The sequence below is a fragment of the Anabrus simplex genome, chromosome 1 (genome assembly GCF_040414725.1).
Source record: "Anabrus simplex isolate iqAnaSimp1 chromosome 1, ASM4041472v1, whole genome shotgun sequence".
In the NCBI taxonomy this organism is placed as follows: domain Eukaryota; kingdom Metazoa; phylum Arthropoda; class Insecta; order Orthoptera; family Tettigoniidae; genus Anabrus; species Anabrus simplex.
This window is the reverse complement of record NC_090265.1, coordinates 1,555,513,769-1,555,529,513: the sequence shown is the minus strand read 5'-3', so window position 1 is coordinate 1,555,529,513 and position 15,745 is coordinate 1,555,513,769. Positions and strand designations below refer to the sequence as shown.

The 15,745-nt window shown below is 40.3% G+C and overlaps 1 protein-coding gene across 5 annotated transcripts in view; it reads right to left on the bottom strand.

Moving 5' to 3' along the window:
* Positions 1-15,745, bottom strand: part of LOC136880403 (calcyphosin-like protein) — a 289,044-nt gene that overhangs the window by 41,970 nt on the left and 231,329 nt on the right. For all 5 annotated transcript variants that reach the window (XM_068229187.1, XM_067153302.2, XM_067153298.2 and 2 more), the window contains exon 3: positions 6,819-6,996. In XM_068229187.1, coding sequence (XP_068085288.1) covers positions 6,819-6,996 — 178 coding nt within the window. The remainder of the gene's footprint in view (positions 1-6,818; positions 6,997-15,745) is intronic.

Sequence of the window (15,745 nt, the reverse complement as noted above, 5' to 3'; positions counted from 1 at the left end):
CTATTGTATCTGTATTGTTGCAACTAAATGATAAACAGTTGTTCCATTTCAGCATTTAAATTTCTCTATGAAACGCCTGAAATATTCCTTTCCTTCGCACATATTAACATACTTCTTCTTCTTCTTCTTCTTCTTCTTCTTTTATGACCACATAGGATCACTTTAGTCAGTCCGTCGTTCAGGTCTCTTTGAAGGGATTGTTCGGGCTTTGCGGTCCTCCCAGTACTTCTTCAGACGCTCCGATCTTCGCGCCCTTTCCTCAGTTGAAAATGTGCGTGTTGTTGGTTTGTTTTGTGTAAGGGTAAAGCGGAGGTTTGTATTCTTGAGTTTTGTATTCAATTTTATCTTATTTTTGGTGTCTTCTGTTGTAAGGCCTATTTCCTTCAGATCCTCTCTTACTTCTCTGATCCATTTACATCCTGTTGTGGTATTTTTTGAGACGAGATTGTGTTGTACTAGTTGTTTCAGAAGTCTCGAGTCCTGCATCCTCATGATATGTCCAAAGAATCCCAGTCTCCTCTTACGCATAGTATCTGTAATGGGTTCTAGCTCTTTGTACACGACTTTGTTAGGTATTAACCGCCACTGTCCATCTTTCTGATATTTTTTGTTGATACAGGTTCTTCCAATCCTCCTTTCAATTTTCTGAAGTCTGTCAGTCTTTGATTGTTTATTCTGGTAAAAGAGTGTTTCTGCTGCATATGTAGCTTCCGGTTTTATAACTGTGTTGTAGTGTTTTATTTTTGTATTTATTGATAGACATTTCTTTTTGTAGATATCCCATGTTAATTTTTGTGCTTTAGCTAATCTATTTGTTCTTACTTGGATTGAGATTTTTTCATTTAAGTTATGTGTTATTACTTCTCCAAGATATTTAAACTGAGTTACTATTTTGATTTTATTACCATTTATGGTGACTTCTTTTAGCTGTGTTGGTTTTTGGGGCATAATTTCTGTTTTTTCAAATGATATTTTGAGGCCAATTTTATTTGCAATGTTTTGAAGTTCTGATATCTGGGTTTTTGCTTCTTTTATGTCCACTGCTAGTAATGCTAAATCGTCAGCAAAACCCAGGCAGTTTGTTTTGATTTTTCGGCCAATCTTTATTTTGGGGGGACATTTTCTAAACCATTCCCTCATTACCATTTCTAGAGCACAGTTAAATAATAGTGGTGAGAGCCCATCTCCCTGCCGTAGTCCAGTTTTAATTTCAAATGTCTCTGATGTTTCACCCCTAAACTTCACTTTTGACTTGGTATTGGTGAGAGTCAATTTTATCATGTTTATTAATTTAGGGTGTAGTCCAAGGTGTCTTAAAATTTTAAACAGAGATTCTCTATGGATGCAATCATAAGCTTTCTTGAAATCTACAAATGTTATCACTATATCTCTGTTTCTTCTCCTGTTATAGTCCATTATCAACTTAAGACTCATGATCTGATCAGGACAGCTCCTCCAGGGTCTGAAACCTCCTTGATATTCTCCTAGTTCTTTCTCAAGTTGTAAACTTATCCTATTAAGGATGATTATTGAAAATATTTTGTATGTTATGTCTAGGAGCGAGATTCCCCTGTAGTTATTAGGGTCGGTTTTGTCCCCTTTTTTGTGCAGAGGATGAATGAGGACTGTTGTCCAGTGTTCTGGTAGTTCTTCTTTAATCCAGATAGAGACAAGTTGTTGATGGAGGGCAACTTTTGCTGAGGTTCCTGCATATTTCCAGATTTCCGCAAAGGTCTGATCTTCTCCTGGCGCTTTGTAGTTTTTTAATTTATTCAGAGCTTGGTAGACTTCCTTTATTGTGGGGGGATTGATGTTTTCTGGTGATGTTTTTATCGGGGTGTTGGTGTCCAAATGAAGGAGTTCTGTAGGTTCCTCACAATTTAAAAGCTTGTTGAAATGTTTAGCCAGAATTTCTGCATTGTCTTTATTGTTATGGGCCAGCTTACCATCTTCATCCTTCATCAGTAGGGTCGGGGGTTCATATTTTTGGAGCTGCTTTCTGAAGGTTTTGTAGTAGTCTCTTGATTTAGTTTTACTGAACTGTTCTTCAATTAACTGCAGGGTGTCCTTATGATGTTGTCTTTTTATTCTTCTTAAGACTTGGGTAGTTTCTTTTCTCTGTTTTACTAGCTTTTGATAGGATATTTCTGTCTTTTGGGACTGATGTAATAGCCATGCCTGATGTCTTTTCTCCACTGTTTCATCACATTCACTGTTCCACCATTGGTGTTTTTTACGTGGTTTAATTGGAGCTAGGTCTTCTGCAATTTGTTTAAGGTTGTGTACTAAGTCTTCAAGTTTGTCTGTGATTTTTATTTTTTCAGTTGCTTTCTGGTAATTTTTGTTGTTGATTAGCTGGGTAGGATCTATTTTTCTTTTAGTTTTAAGGGCTTGCTTTTGTTGTCTCCTCTGGGGAGTGAGTTTAATTTTAATTTTAACTACGTAGTGATCTGAACCTGTTTCTATTCCTCGGAGGACTTTGACGTTATAGATCTCTTTGTGGTGGTATTTGTCCATGCAGACGTGGTCCAGTTGCCATTCTCCTTTAGTGTAGTCAGGGTGTTTCCATGTTTTGAGTTTTTGAGGTTTCCTCTTAAAACATGTAGATTTTGAGATTAAATTATGGTTTCTACACAGGTCAACTAGTCTCTCTCCATTTTTATTTGTTTTCTTGTGTGCTGGCCATTTTCCGATGATGTCACGGTATTTTCTTTCTCTGCCTAGTTGAGCGTTGAAGTCGCCTATTAATAATTTTATATGGTGTTTGGGGATGTTATCTATGGTCTGGTCCAATAGGTCCCAAAATTCTCCTGTTTCCTCCTGGTCTTTTGAGGAGTTGTTTTTATCATTAGTGGGAGCATGGGCATTTATTATAGTATAGATTTTATTAGATGCCTTTAAGGTGAGCGTTGAGAGTCGTGGAGACTGTGATCTGAATTCTTGAACTGAGTTTATTATTTTAAGGCTGACCAAAAATCCTGTTCCAAATTGTGGGACATTCTTCATCACTCTCTTCCCGGGTATACCTTTATAAAGTCTGTACCCTTGAGATTCCAAGGCATCCTGGTCAGTGTTTCTAATTTCCTGTAATCCCATGATAAGAATTTTGTGTTGGTCCATTATGTCGGTGATCACTTTTAGTTTACCGGTTTGCATGAGTGAGTTTATGTTGTGTGTAGAGAAGTATGTTATCTGCTTTGGTTTGATTCTTGATTTTGTCTCATTCGTGTATGTAGTACTGGGGTATTTCCGTGCCTCCGACTTCACGGTATCTTTCAGGTGGCAGCCCACCGTATCCGAATGCTGCCTTCTCTGAACTCTTGGTTCAGCCGGTGGAGTATTCCTTAAAAGACTTCCATGGTTGACTGTCAAGGTGTCACCTGTGTGGGACTAGGTCCCGAATTACAACTCTGGATGTGATCCAGTGAGGTGATAATGAGGCCGCTCCTCTGGAGTACAGACGCCTTGTGCAGCCGCCCCTAACCTGGAGAACAGACTCTGCATAATGGATTCCAGTGGCATTTCCTCCACTGTGGGGACCATCACCCCACCCAAAGGGGCTCATTCGCCCAAAGCCGTTGGCCCCCTTAGGGAGTCAGGTTATTTCCCGCCGCCCAACACTCGGCGTTGGCAATTTTACAGCTGGGTGCCAGACCAGCAAACCCTCCTCCTTTCTCATTCCGGACTTGGGACCGGACATACTATAAAATAGTACTGATGAATGTAATAATAGTAAGGAAATAATAATAATAACAGTCCAATGATCCTCCCAATTTCATAAATTGGAAGGATCCAGTTTCCTTTGTCATATTCTCAATTCAATAATGTGATTCCTTTGAACTTATACATGACTTAAATGCAATTCTTTCAAATTTCTACACATAACATCAATTTCAATATGCCAAATTGAAGTAATCATGTGGTTGAATAAAAGGCACACTAACAAGAATTTTAAAAAGTCCCAGCTGACAGGTCTACAGTAAATCAAGAGGGAAAGGTTAGAATTTAAAAGTGTGAAGTGCTATGAAATTCTTTTGAAGGAGTACAAATTAAAATAGAGGAAATAGAGATCACTGATGAAACTGCTGAACAACAGCTTCAAGAGGAATATGAGGGAGAGTGAGAGCTATTTTAATCGGTTGGCAAATGACATTATTGAAAGTGAAAAAATTGTTATACAATGTAAACTTCAGAATCCGAATAAATTCATCTATTTCGCCTATACTTAAATTACTGAATTTGGAAAGATTGTTCATGAACAATTGTATGGTGGTGTTAACAGGCACATTAGCATACATGTTAGTAATGTCAAATGAATGAAGAGTGTGGGGTTTGGATAAATATAAGTGTTTAATTTTATTGCAAAATTCTATGGAATTCTTTACTGATGCATTGGCTTGGAAACAATGGTGTGATCTGAGCAATTTGTGAATGAACTGAGATACCTCATAGGTCAGACTATTTCTGAAATTGATAATGGGTCTTATGGGGATGTCTATTGTTGCTATTTTGCTTTACGCTGCACCGACACATATACTGTAGGTCTTATGGCGACGATGAGGCAGGAAAGGCCTAGGAATGGGAAGGAAGCGACCGTGGCCTTAAGGTACAGCCCCAGGATTTGCCTGGTGTGAAAATGGGAAACCATGGAAAACCATCTTCAGGGCTGCCGACAGTGGGGTTTGAACCCACTATCTCCCGGTTGCAAACTCACAGCTGCGCGCTCCTAACCACACGGCCAACTCACCCAGTATATAGGGATGTCGGCTTTATGGATCTTGTGTAGCGCTTTTGCTGTGGGAAGCTTCGGATTCATAATAATCATTTTGGATTTTTCAAGGTCATTAAACAAAAACAAAACATTCTTAATTATGGTTTTGGTCTCTTTGTATTTTGTTAGATCTTTTTTAGATGTTATGAAGTTGTTATCTGTAAAAAAAGTTTGTGCTTTATTTATATAGTCACTTTTGTCCATGATTAGAGTAGCGTTCCCTTTGTCGGCTTTTGTTATTATTAAGTCATTGTGTTTGACTTTTTTCTTTAATTTGTGGACTTCAGCTGTGTGTTCTGTGTTGGGTTTAATGGTTTGTTGTTGATTAAGGATAGAAGATGGCTTGCGTTTGACTTCATATTAGACCTCTTCTCGTATGTTTATGGGTATTTTATTAATGGCTAATTCCAGTTCAGTTATGGTGGAAATTAAATTATCACGGTTAGAAGGATTACCCCAATTATGTTTAGGTCCCTTGCTCAGCACACAGAGATCATCGGCACTGAGATTGATTTTACTTAGTGCATGTTTAGTTTACTACAGGTTGATGAAAATCATTTTGCTTTATGTTGTTTGGGGTGTTATGTTTGCTAAGTGTTTTTTTTTGAAAGAGCATTCCATTTTTTGTCAAGTGTGTTTTGTTTCTTTAACAAAGTAAGGTTTTGTTAGTGATGTGTAACTGGAAGGACGTCCATTCACGGGGGCAAAGGAGAGTGGAAACTTCTAAATGGGTTTCATATAGTTTGTGGTTCGGAAGAGATTTCTTTTTATGGAGAAATTTGATTTTGTCTTTAATCCAAATCTTATCGGTTTTAAGCTGAGTCATGCGAGTTTTTGCTGTGTTCCTATGAGTATCTGACCATATTAAAATACTAGAATCATGTTAGGAAGGAGCAAGTTCAATTCTTGTCTGAAAGTCTAGCGACTATACAGTGCCCTGAGAGCAGTGCCAGAAATCTGTTCGGCAGTACAATCATAAAAAAGTCATAAATAAACATAAAACCTAGGACATAATATAGATTTTATACAAGTACAAATATCTGACAAAACTCGTTCCATCTTCAAGTACAGCTGTGGGAATGCACTCTGTGTCCTTCCAACTGCTGTGGCCACTCTGCGTTATGATTACCGGGATTCCCTAAATAATACCAGCAGGATGCAATGCGAAGCTGGTCCCTTATGCAAGTTCACTGCCGATCGCTTTCCTAGTACAGTAAAAGCTCTAATTACCGCAATGACTGAACATTAACACCAAGATTACAAGGCATGTTGCAGCCGTCCTTTCATGCAATGATGTTTCTTGAAAAAATGCTTGATAGAGGACTTGGCGTTTATTGAACTGAAGTTTATGGACAGCTGATGTGGGAAATCATTAATTTCAGGAATAGATAATGCAGGATTTTTAAAACACTAATTAATTAGGATGCTCGTGAGACCATGTAACTTGAATGAACAATACAGGAAAACGTTCCCATGAACAGATAATCAAGTTCCACTCTACAACACATTAAATTAAAAACCACTGCAGAAATATGCAACAGTCAATTCATCCCTCCACATAGGGTTAGCTGGCAACGTGAAAGGTATTCAGCCATAAAACTGCAATACAGATACTGTGGACCCAAAGTAATTAGGAAAAGGCCAGGAAGAAGAAGATACTGAATATGTTCATGGAGAAGAGATTATTTTAATTTCTGATTACTACGTTTGGCATTTTCTATGCTTCCATAGACCAACCAAAGTGTTTTAAAGAATGTTCTTCAACTACATACAATTATTCTAACAAATTTTAATAGCAATGAACGTCACCATTACATTAATTTTTTTATCTAAACAATATCCTGAAGTTTCATTAAAGTGATGCCAAGGTGGTTGTGGTGTCATTTCTGCATAGATTGCTCTAACACTTGAGTATATATCTGTTTGATAATGAAGCTTTAATACTTCAGTTCCTAATCATTGCCAGATACAAAGCAGAAGGTGAATTAATGCGTATGTAACAGCAAAGAATTGCCTCACAGGCTCATGAATACGAAAACTAACTCACCCGAATTGCAAGGAGAAACTCGTCCATACTAATACTCCCACTGCCATCCTTATCAAATATCTTGAAGAGTTCCTGCACCTCTTCTTCATCTAAGTTCATCCCTGCATCGTTCATTCCTTCTGTGAACTCCTCTAAGTTGAGAGCCCTATTTCCATCATCATCCATGCGTCGGAAGATCCTACAACATACAAATTTTCAGTATAAAATGCTTTAATCCTTCACAAGCCATATTATTAATATTAAAGTGTACTGAAAATAATGTATCTATTTTTTTGTTAAAATGTTGAAATTTGGGTCTACTTTGTATTTGTCACTACAAATCAGTTGCTTATATTTCAATACAATACAATCCTTGAATACACATTAATTTCTACAAATGGAATTACAACTAGGCGTTTTGCTTTCCGTCTTTCCTAAGAACTGTCAGTCTATTGTGAAGTTACTCATTCAGTGGCCTTATTTGATGGCGTTAGATTTGCTAGATCCATGGAGTTTTTCATTTTCACACAATCTCTGGTTCACTTTCTTCAACCAATACCTTAACTCCTCATGGGATAAGAATTCCTTCTGCTAGGAGGGCCTGCTAATACCAATGACTGACCCCTTAAATTGGGAATTAGCTCTACTACTTGTATTAATTTCCTATCTGGGTACCGATACATTTCCTTGGATCTCTCTACACATTGACACCTTGTTATCCTGAGCAAAATGCATAAAACTTTTAGTTTTACGCGACTATTAACCCTTTTACTTCGGTGTAGCGAGTACGGTGGCATGACCCTCTGGACGCGAGCAGGGAGTGGTTCACCGAATTAGCTGTACGGGATACTTCTTACGCTCCGCTCTCCCGTCCACATACGGATTGGGACGTGTGGAGTGAACAGGAAGAGGTTAAATTTATTTTATTTTATTTTTAACGTGAAACTCCACCTGTAGCCACATTTTGAGAAAAGCATCTATTAGTCTCCTCGCACAGAAGAGTTATGATACTCGTGTTAAACATCAGCTGAAAGAAACTTAACATGCTAGTATTGTCCACTAAACTTTTCAGTCTGGAATTAGCTGCGTCAAATTATGTTCCTACGGATAACATAAGGAAAAGATCTTGATTGGGGTAATCACATAAATAAAGGCTACAGTTCTCTGCACATGGTTATGAGGGTGTTTAGGGGTTGTAGTAAGGATGTAAAGGAGAGGGCATGTAAGTCTCTGGTAAGACCCCAACTGGAGTATGGTTCTTGTGTATGGGACCCTCACCAGGATTACTCTATTCAAGAACTGGAAAAAATCCAAAGATAAGCAGCTCAATTTCTTCTGGGCGATTTCTGATGAAAGAGTAGCGTTACAAAAATGTTGCAAAGTTTGGACTGGGAAGACTTGGGAGAAATGAGATGAGCTACTCGACTAAGTGGTATGTAATACCAATATAAATGGTCCGTTATTGGACATTATAAATTTTCCAGCTAACTCATTCCTGGTTGCCAGTGTTTCACCCAAGTTGCTAAGTTAGGCTCATCAGTTGGTAAATAGCACACCCACCAAGATGCGTGGCTAGTGCACACCGTGGAGGCCATTGCATAGGCTACTTGGAGCCACCAGAAGTGCCAATGCCCTATGAGAGAGACTGTCTCACTACCAAAAATTGATGCCTGCCTAGCCATCAGATGCTACAGCAGTCCACAGGGTGTGCGGCACAGCTCCCTTCCGACTGCTAGAACAGTCAACCGGAGTGAAAGGGTTAATATTGTGATCAGTCACAGGACATCCTAGTTTTACGTTTTACGTGGAATCCAAACTACAAGATGTGACTTTTTTTTTTTTTTTTTTTTTTTTTTTTGCTAGTTGCTTTATGTCGCACCGACACAGATAGGTCTTATGGCGACGATGGGACAGGAAAGGCCTAGGAATGGGAAGGAAGTGGCCGTGGCCTTAATTAAGGTACAGCCCCACCATTTGCCTGGTGTGAAAATGGGAAACCACGGAAAACCATCTTCAGGGCTGCCGACAGTGGGGTTCGAACCTACTATCTCCCGAATATTGGATACTGGCCGCACTTAAGCGACTGCAGCTATCGAGCTCGGTGTGACTTTTTCTTTGGCTTTACTCTCACAGATAGGTCTTACCGCAACGATGGGATAGGAAAGAGCTAGGAGTGGGAATGAATCAGCTGTGGTGTTAATTAACATACAGCCCCATAATTTGCTTGGTGTGAAAATGAGAAAACTTGGAAAACCATCTTCAAGGGCTGCCAACAGTGGGGTTCGAATCCACTGTCTCCCAAATGCAAGCTCACAGCTGTGTGCTCTTAACTGCAATGCCAACTCGCTAGTTACGTTTCACTTTAAAACCTGACACACACGCACTCACACTCTCTCTCTCCTTTACTATTTATTTTACGTTACACCAACACAGTCTTATGGCAACATTGGGCACGATGGGGAAGGAAGCGACCGTGGATTTAATTAAGATACAGCTCCAGCAATTGCCTGGTGGGAAGATGGGAAACCATGGAAAACCATCTTCAGGGTTGTTAACAGCGGAGTTCGAACTCGCTGCCTCCGAAATGCAAACAAACAGTCATGCGAGTCAAGCTGCAGGCCAATGTGCTCGGGCCTGCATTTATCTTCTCAGCCACCTTAGTGAAACCAAGGACAGCGGCAGTCTGCTATTACGCCTTGCAGTACCCTGTAACCTGCCAGCTTTGCAGTTTACAGGAAGCGAGCCTTCCTCTTTCCAGGAGGCCCCAGGTCAGAGACTTTGATGATGTGCTTGTTTAAAGGGGTCTAACATATAGGTCAACAGCCCCTAATCATACAAAATGAGATAAAATGTAATGACAATTTAAAAGTCCAAAATCATCCACTGACTAGAATTCAAAACGTTATGATGAAGAATGAATGGATGGATATGAATTTAAGACAATCAGTGGATCCGACCCACAATCCCTCACATTCCCAGAAACTAGCGTTAAACAATAGTATTACTGGCCAAGGGACTGCTTCTAAAGCACAATCCTGAATCGATAATGCTTGTTGTCTAAATGGGTCCAAAATCCAGGTCATCGGTCCCTCATTATGGTATTTATTGCTAGGAAGGTAGAACCATGTTATTTGTCACGTTGCGGTGCTAATCAAAAGTAACGTAGACTCGCGGTATTCCTCACATAGTTGGTACTAATCATAGGCAAGGCAGACCCATGGTGTGTCTCATATAGTGGCACTAACCACAGGTACTGTAAAACCCACCCTGATTCATACACTTGACGCTACTAATCACACCTACTGTGTACCTAACATAGCGGTACTATGCACAAGTAAAGGCGACCCATGGTGTTCCCCACGTGGTGGTACTAATTACAAGTAGTCTCATGGTTCTAATTCGATTATCCCTTGGTCACCCCTTTCAGTTGCCTCTTACGACAGGCAGGGGATACCATGGGTGTATTCTTCACCTGTGCCGCCCACCTACAGGGCGATGTGTGCTTGGCCCACAAGAGCTATTTTATTTCGATCAAGCCCGCCGGCAAGCCGGTTAGGATCCCCTATCCGCCACCTGGGAGGTGTCGCATGGGAGTATCACCTCTCCCCCTGCTACGCCAGCATAGTAGGTTTGTGGCAGGGATTTTTACCTGGATCTGAAAGCTGGTTTGAAGTACACTCTCCCTACATGAAAAGAGTTGAGGAGCTCTAGCTGAGCGGCTCCAGTCTAGAAAGTCAAACGGATTTGTCGCACTGCCCATGCATCAACTCTTAATATGGAGGCCTTTAGGCTGAGCAGCAACTTCGTAAGCCAAGACCAATCAAAGCTGTAGCACCAAGGGGTTTGGTATGCTGAAGTCTGAAGGAAAGTTTTCTTTTACTGCAGCTGATAACATCTCCCCCTCTCTCTCTCTTCCCCCCCCTTCCCGCGTCCAGGTTGGTGTACGTAAAAGGAATCCAAGCCAGCTTCTCAGGGTACTTTAATATATGTTATTTTACATGGAATCAGAGAAGAGTTGATACGCCGAGTATGATGTTACCTAACTTTCAGTCTACTTGATGGACGTCTCCATCCGACGCATCAGTGGGTCAACATAGTTGCTTGAAAACTCCAAGGCTTAACTCTAATATTCCTCATGCTATTGAAGAAATCTATAAATAAAACTGAGTAAATTTTAACTACTACTATTTATTAAAATAAAATATAAGCTTTTTGGAAGAGAAAAATTAAATGATGTTATTAATATCCAAAATTGATTAAATATTATACAGCTGATGTGTTTATTTCTGAACTGTATCATGAAATTTATTTTTATCCTTAGTATTCGAAACTCGACAAGCTTCTTGTTTGGTTCGGCCAATATTTGCTGTTCATAACACTACTTTTCTATCATTCAAGAGATATGTCCTGAATTCATATTCCAGTTCAAAATAAGACAATCACGAAGTCAAACATATCATTTATAGCCTTATATGATTTAAATAAAACTATAAAATCTCGCATGTGCCAATTAGTACACTAGCATCCAAAAGTTAAGCATAATCACTAAATGAGGCCGTACCGCCTGATAGGAATGTCAGACGGATTGCTGAATCAACAGAAGCCGACTCACACCGTATGTCACACAACTTGTCAAAAAAAAAAAGTGTCAGAAAGCTTCTGATAACTAAGGTACACCTTTGACAACTAACAAAACTTTGCAATAACTTCCACAGCAAAATATGCTGTTAATAGGGTGTACGGTTACCCCCAATAGCCACACATGCTTCGCAGCGACTTGGCATGCTCTCTATCAGATGGTCCAAGAGCTCTTGTGGCAGTCTATCCCATTCCTCCGAAAGGGCAATGCGAAGGTCTTGGAGGGTCCTTGGTGGAGGCTGACTGGATGCAATTCCCCTCCCCAATGCATCCCAGGCATGTTCTATAGGATTCACATCCGCAGACCTCGCTGGCCAGTCAATGCAATGAATGTCTTCCCCAGCCAGAAATTCATACACCAGAGCAGTGCGGTGTGGTCGGGCATTATCGTCCATTAAGAGGAAGTCTGGACCAACCGCACCACTGAAGAGTCAAACGTATGGTCTCAGTACCTCATCCCTGTATCTCCCAGCGTTAAGTGTTCCTCGGACCACCCATGAAGATGTGCAGGTCTGTACGGCCATTCAACATGTCGCTGCCCCACACCATGACGCCACCATCACCACCACCACCACCACCACCACCACCACCACCACCATACTGGTCCCGTTCCTTGATGTTCCTGCGGTTGTATCGGCTACCCAGTTCTCTCCAGATCAATGTGTGACTGGAATCATTCTGCAAACTGAAGCAGGATTCATCTGTGAAGAGCACATGCCTCCATTCATTCATGGTCCAGTTTCGATGTTGACAGCTCCACAGTAAATGGGCCCGTCTCTGTGCTGGAGTGAGCGGGACGCACACCGCTGGACGTCGGGTAAACAGCCCTGATGTTCTGAGCCTCCGGTACACACGTTTGCCAGGAAACAAACTCCTGAGATGGCTGCATGCTTCATAACCTCCCTCAATAATAAACAACGTTCACCCACTTATATTCATTTAATATGTCACCTACATTTATCTCAACTATGGCATAATGTTATTTGGATATCACCTTTATCTACCCTTGGGATTTGTTTATTCAAGTAGAAGACTGCCTACTCCATATAAATCAAATTATATTAAAATCACTCGCAAGAATATCATATTATAGGGTAGTTCTGAAGATTAAAAATGGCACCACAACTATATTTCAACTACTGATGACCTAATAAAATTAATTTCTATCAAACTACATAAATTTTGAACAAGAAACTTATCTCGTCTCCTCTGCCTCTGGGATGGTTTAGGTCTGGTTCATCTTCTGCTGCTGGCACTCCTGTCTGGCAGCTGGTTATATAGTCATCTGCAGTCTCTGGTTGTCCTGGGTATCATCTTGTCTTGTTCATTTATGGAAATGTGATCAGCTGACTCATGATTAAATATTCAAAGCCTTCTAAGTAATTATGTTTCTTTTAACGATTCTTGCTTAATCTATTTTCTTTGGCAGACCTTAAAATGTCTGATTTAATTTCACTATCTGAATTATGCTGTTTTACTGTATAGAATTTAGCAATGTTATCCCATTATCATATCTTCTTGAGTCTTTGGTCTTCACAATTAAGTCTGTTTTATGGCTTATTGGTTATCCAGTCTTCTATATTATTTGATATGAATATAATGCTCTTCATAAATATTTCTTCGCTCTGTTTCACGATAAATCACTGTAGCATTCTCGCTGGTATATACTTTTCGTTAAATATTCCTCTTTTCTTGGAGTTTTATATGATTGTCTTCAATGTGTATCTGCTGAAAATGTCAGTCATTTGTCTTATTCTCTCTCAGTGTGTCTCTCCTCAACAATTAAAGTCTCATGCTTTTGTCTTTTTGACACTGCCATCATGATACATATTTTGCTATTGTATCAATCTGGACTTCTGTGACATACAATGAATTCATTCATTCATTCATTCTATTTAACTTCCCTATGGGTAATCTCATTTACTATGACTTGATTGCAATTTCAATTTTGGGATAGTGTAATGGTGCAATACATACATCCATCATTATAGACCATTATGCCTTTCAGTGTTCAGTCTGCAAGCCTCTGAATTTACTAAATGTCACCACAATTCTCCAACTAATACTAGTGCTGTGGCCTCATTTCGTTCTATACCTCTTATCTTTAAATTGTTAGAAACCGAGTCTAACCGTTGCCTACGAGATGCATAAGGCCGGGAAATACAGCACACTAGACTCGGCCTCAATATACTTCCGAAAAGTGCCGTTAGAGTTCTCTTTACTGAGCTGTCTTGCCTGTTCATTGCAACATGTTCCAGTAAAAAAAACCTATAAAAATTCATTAAAACTAACAATTTCAAGGACACCAAACAGATGTGAGATAAAAAGTAGACCAAGAGCAGTTGTATGACTTACTTTCAACGTATTTCTTACACTATGCTTAAACAAAATAAGTAATTCACGAAAGAAGCAGAGAAGTCTATTAGCGAGTTTGTCACTTCTTCCCGTTTTCTCTAATTCTGTCTCAGTGTATCTGATAAACTGATCGAGATTGCGGGTATAAATAACTTCCGGTTTTATCACCATCTTATAAATTATCAGCTATCTTACTTTTTCCTCCACACATCTGATGTTGCGACATTCGTATTGAAGCAGCTGTTTGGAGAGCGATGTTATGCCCGTTTCACCATTAGAAAATCTTTATAATTTTTTAGCATCTTCTGATGTGGTACAGTTAGGCAGTGCAAGAATCTCAAATCTGTAGCCGGTAGGTGCTTTCCTATGCCAGAGGACGCAAATTTTTAGCGATGTTTCTCCGTATTTCACTTTTTCTTCCTGTAAGATTCAGTTTGTTGTAACAAGAATAAAACACCTAAATGATCATTTGTACCATTATTATTTCTATTTGGTTTACTTTTTGATCAAGTTCAGATACCTTAAATCATTTTTCTGATTTCATTACCATATCCTACTTCTCAATATAAAGACTTTTTCGTAATCTGGCATTTGAAATCTCGTCAATATATTTAGATTTAACAGAGATACTCGTAGTCTTTCCTTGACATAGAAACGAGACTTGTAGGTGCTTCTTTTTTGTTTGTGGGCGACGTAGATCAGTTACATGCTGAAGATATGGTATGTTTATCATTATCTGAATCAGAATTTGTACTAAATTTTGTGTCAATACGTGATTTCTTGGAGCTGTTGCCTTCTTGCGTTTGACACTTTTCTGTTGTGAACAGGATATACACTAAAAACAGAAGGAACTTCGTTGGGGAGAATTCACTTGATTATTATGCTTACACTGAAATCTGATGGTTTCTTTTTCCTAGTTGCTTAACGTCGCACCGACACAGATAGGTTTTATGGCGACGATGGGACAGGAAAGGGCTAGGAGTGGGAAGGAAGCGGCCGTGGCCTTAAGGTACAGCCCCAGCATTTGCCTACTTGGATAACTGTGCTAATTCTAGAGCTAATACATGCAAACAGAGTCCCGACCAGAAGTGGAAGGGACGCTTTTATTAGATCAAAATCGATCGGTCGGCTCGTCCGGTCCGTTTGCCTTGGTGACTCTGAATAACTTTGGGCTGATCGCACGGTCCTCGTACCGGCGACGCATCTTTCAAATGTCTGCCTTATCAACTGTCGATGGTAGGTTCTGCGCCTACAATGGTTGTAACGGGTAACGGGGAATCAGGGTTCGATTCCGGAGAGGGAGCCTGAGAAACGGCTACCACATCCAAGGAAGGCAGCAGGCGCGCAAATTACTCACTCCCGGCACAGGGAGGTAGTGACGAAGAATAACGATACGGGACTCATCTGAGGCCCCGTAATCGGAATGAGTACACTTTAAATCCTTTAACGAGTATCCATTGGAGGGCAAGTCTGGTGCCAGCAGCCGCGGTAATTTCAGCTCCAATAGCGTATATTAAAGTTGTTGCGGTTAAAAAAGCTCGTAGTTGGATTTGTGTCCCACGCTGGCATGGTTCGTGGGACGTCCTGCCGGTGGTGGCGAGTCGAAAGCGCGTGGCCAGGTGGTTACCCCGCGTGCGGTTCCTGCGCACCGTAGGCGGACCCCGATGAAATCCTACCGCGGTGCTCCTCATCGAGTGTCGAGGTGGGCCGGCACGTTTACTTTGAACAAGTGTGAAAATGGGAAACCACAGAAAACCATTTTCAGGGCTGCCGACAGTGGGGTTCGAACCTACCGTACTATCTCCCGAATACTGGATACTGGCCGCACTTAAGCAACTGCAGCTATCGAGCTCGGTAATCTGATGTATTAAAATGCAAGCTACATACTCTTGCCTCGAAATAGCTTGCCTGCATTTCTCTCTTAAACCGCACTCTGAAGGAAAATTATGGAAAGA